This window comes from Eurypyga helias, unplaced genomic scaffold (assembly GCF_000690775.1).
Source record: "Eurypyga helias isolate BGI_N326 unplaced genomic scaffold, ASM69077v1 scaffold6793, whole genome shotgun sequence".
In the NCBI taxonomy this organism is placed as follows: Eukaryota; Metazoa; Chordata; class Aves; order Eurypygiformes; family Eurypygidae; genus Eurypyga; species Eurypyga helias.
The window spans coordinates 419-3,149 of record NW_010239122.1 but is presented as its reverse complement, the minus strand read 5'-3'; the positions used below and the strand labels follow the sequence as shown (position 1 = coordinate 3,149).

The window sequence follows — 2,731 nt, the reverse complement described above, 5'->3', positions numbered from 1 at the left end:
CCTGCTGGCTGTCTAATGACAGAGAGAGAACAGGATAGGAAAGATCACGTGTTTCAGAAGACATCACATCAGGAAGGAAGCTGTAACAAAGGGTCAGTTGCGAGAAGTCAAAAGCCACAATTTTGGCTAAGTGGGTTAAGAATCTTGGGTGTGGGATGCTGCAGGTGATAATGCCAACAGTGGCAAACAGCCACCCTCCCTGCAAAGCCACCTTAAACCAGTCAGGGCAGATCAAGCTGCCTTCCTGCTACCTAAGGGAGACCTGGTGGCAAACAGAACTGGACACTGACCTTCCCTACCCCCATCAGCAGCTTCTGGAACACTCTCCCAGCAACAAAATCTCCCGTGGATTCAAAAAGCAGCTCAACATTTACAGAAGAAAGAGAAGAATTCATCAAGGATTCCTCAGTATAAAAACACCTCCCATTAAGTTTCTAAGTCTTTGAAAGGCTGCTGCAGTATCACTATCTGCTTGTTGTGGGTTTGAACCCTTCCCCAGGTGTACACTGTCAGAACAGGGGGACTTGGTGCAGTCCCCCTCCCGCAGCTCACACCTGAGTTACAGAACTCATACAAAATCACCGTCACCATCAAGACATCCTACATGACCCTTTCCTAGCAATATTCAAAATTCAGGTGTTTTCTGCTGGGGGTTGATGAGCTGTACTTGCTCACCTACAAGGGAAGCAATTTCCAACACACAGCTTAAGGAATTGCCAGGCTAACGAGAGAGAACGACAAGAAAGAAGAGAGCCTTCACCACCCCAGGACAAGTTTGTGTTTATTACTCATGTCTATGAGGTACCTACCTCCTCTGCTAAGCAGTCATCCGGATCATAGTCTCCCATGCTAATGACTTCCACAGGCAAATTAAGGGACATAATTGCTTCGGCCAGACCTCTGGCAAATCTCTGAAAAGAAAGAAGTGTAGAACGTTATCAATTACTTCAACCCAGCTGTCGTGAGGATCAAACAAGCCCTGCTACAGCCAACAGTCACAAGAGGTCTCCCTGCACAGAAAGAGGAAGGACACAAGAACTGGACACTGGACCTATAATTCCTCACATTTAAAAACAGCGAAGCACACCGGCTGAAAGAAGAGTTACGTGAATGTTAATGACCAATGATTTTACATGCGCTCACACAAACGAAATTTGAGAAAGAAAGCACCTAAGCCCACAGTTCCCTTTAACAATGCCTGCTAACAAATTAAGAGTATTGCAAGAGTAAATGTTAAGCTTCATAATCCATCTCCCTACCATATGCCCCACTTAAACAAAGGCAGTAGAATAATCATTACGTTTATATAATTTTCACTCATTTTTCATGTTGGGCAGTGACTTAGAATGAACGTTCCGATGATCTTGCAGAAGTTTATGCAGTGCCCTTACTCTAAGATGAGAAACATACTTGAATCTCAACAATATTTCAAACCAAATTCAAGCACGTGAAAAGAGTAACTTATACCTTTGCTGTGCCAGTCTGAGACCCATAGAAAATCTTTACCCCAGCAACATAGACCTCCTTTGCCTGCAGGGTGGCAGATCCATTTACTAGTTTGTCTTCTATTCCTTCAGAAGAAGCTGGATTCCCATTGGATTTTTCACCCTAAGAAACAAGCACGGTGTGTCATTCAATTCCTTGTCCATGTGATGTCAACCCCATTTTCCCCAAAAGCGTTTAAAATACAAATCCTGCAACCGCAGTCTCGGCACTACACAAATGCAACAGTCAAAGCATTTTAGCTTCTCACACCTAGAGAAACACACAAGTAACTATTTCTCTGAACTAGGCCACGTTGCAATGAACTCCTCTCACATCCTGGGGACATAAAATGCAGCTGAACCTGAGAAATGGGGGTAAACTAAACTCAAACTGGGATTTGCAACAACCCAGGCAGGCTCACAGTGAAGTAGCACATTTCCCTGCACCCGTGGGTACCTTCACCCAACAACAACTTGCTTCCACACACAGATTTTGGGGCCTTCTCAGATGAAAATGCTTATGGGCTCAGTTACCTTCTTCCTGGTTTTGGTGGGGGTGAACTGAACAAGGAGCCAAATGCTGATCCCAAAAGCAACAGCAGAATAGACGTAAAATCTGTGCAGCCACACTGACACCAGGCAAGTATAAAAAAAGCTCCACGTATCCATTGAGATATCCAGATCTAGAATGAATCACAGCTTCAGCAAGAGCAGATTCCTACAGCATGCATTTAAAATAAGCACAGAAAAATAACCGTACAGTAGCCACAGCCTCACAACATTTGCTATTCTCAGGGTCTAGAGAAAACAGGTTTTGGCTAAATGCAAGACATCCAACATGAATCAAGGAGCTTTCACCTCCTCAGAGGTGCCTAAGCAGAGCTTCATCTGCATGCCCAAACTAACATTTTGGGCTGTCACATGGGAACTCTGGGTTTTTCGTAGATAAAACACATTCTAAGCAAAGGCAGAAAGTCCTTGTGCTGTGTGAGCATCTGGGAACAAAAAGTCCTTATGAAACATTCACTGTATCGTACTGGCCTTGATTTTGCACAGACCCGATACATGCGGATCTCCAGAGCTAAAATGCCCCATTTCAAAGGGGAAATCATCTCCACAGAACCTGCTGCCGAACACCACCCCGGCTTGTCTGCGTTAAGCACCACACTGATTACAACAGCTTTGACCCAGAGTTTCAAGGACAAACTGAAACCTTGAAAGAACTTTTCCAGAATTCCCTTGTGTCA

General features: G+C 44.5%; 1 protein-coding gene across 1 annotated transcript in view; it reads right to left on the bottom strand.

The window, feature by feature from the left end:
- The window catches only part of TYW1 (tRNA-yW synthesizing protein 1 homolog (S. cerevisiae)), a 90,020-nt gene extending 87,867 nt beyond the window's left edge, over positions 1-2,153 (bottom strand). Inside the window, exons 1-4 of the mRNA XM_010148033.1 lie at positions 2,019-2,153; positions 1,468-1,608; positions 806-911; positions 1-8 (exon numbers count right to left, since the gene is read on the bottom strand). The exon at positions 1-8 is cut by the window's left edge and continues 183 nt beyond it. Coding sequence (XP_010146335.1) covers positions 1-8; positions 806-911; positions 1,468-1,608; positions 2,019-2,153 — 390 coding nt within the window. The remainder of the gene's footprint in view (positions 9-805; positions 912-1,467; positions 1,609-2,018) is intronic.
- Between the last annotated feature and the right edge of the window lie 578 nt (positions 2,154-2,731).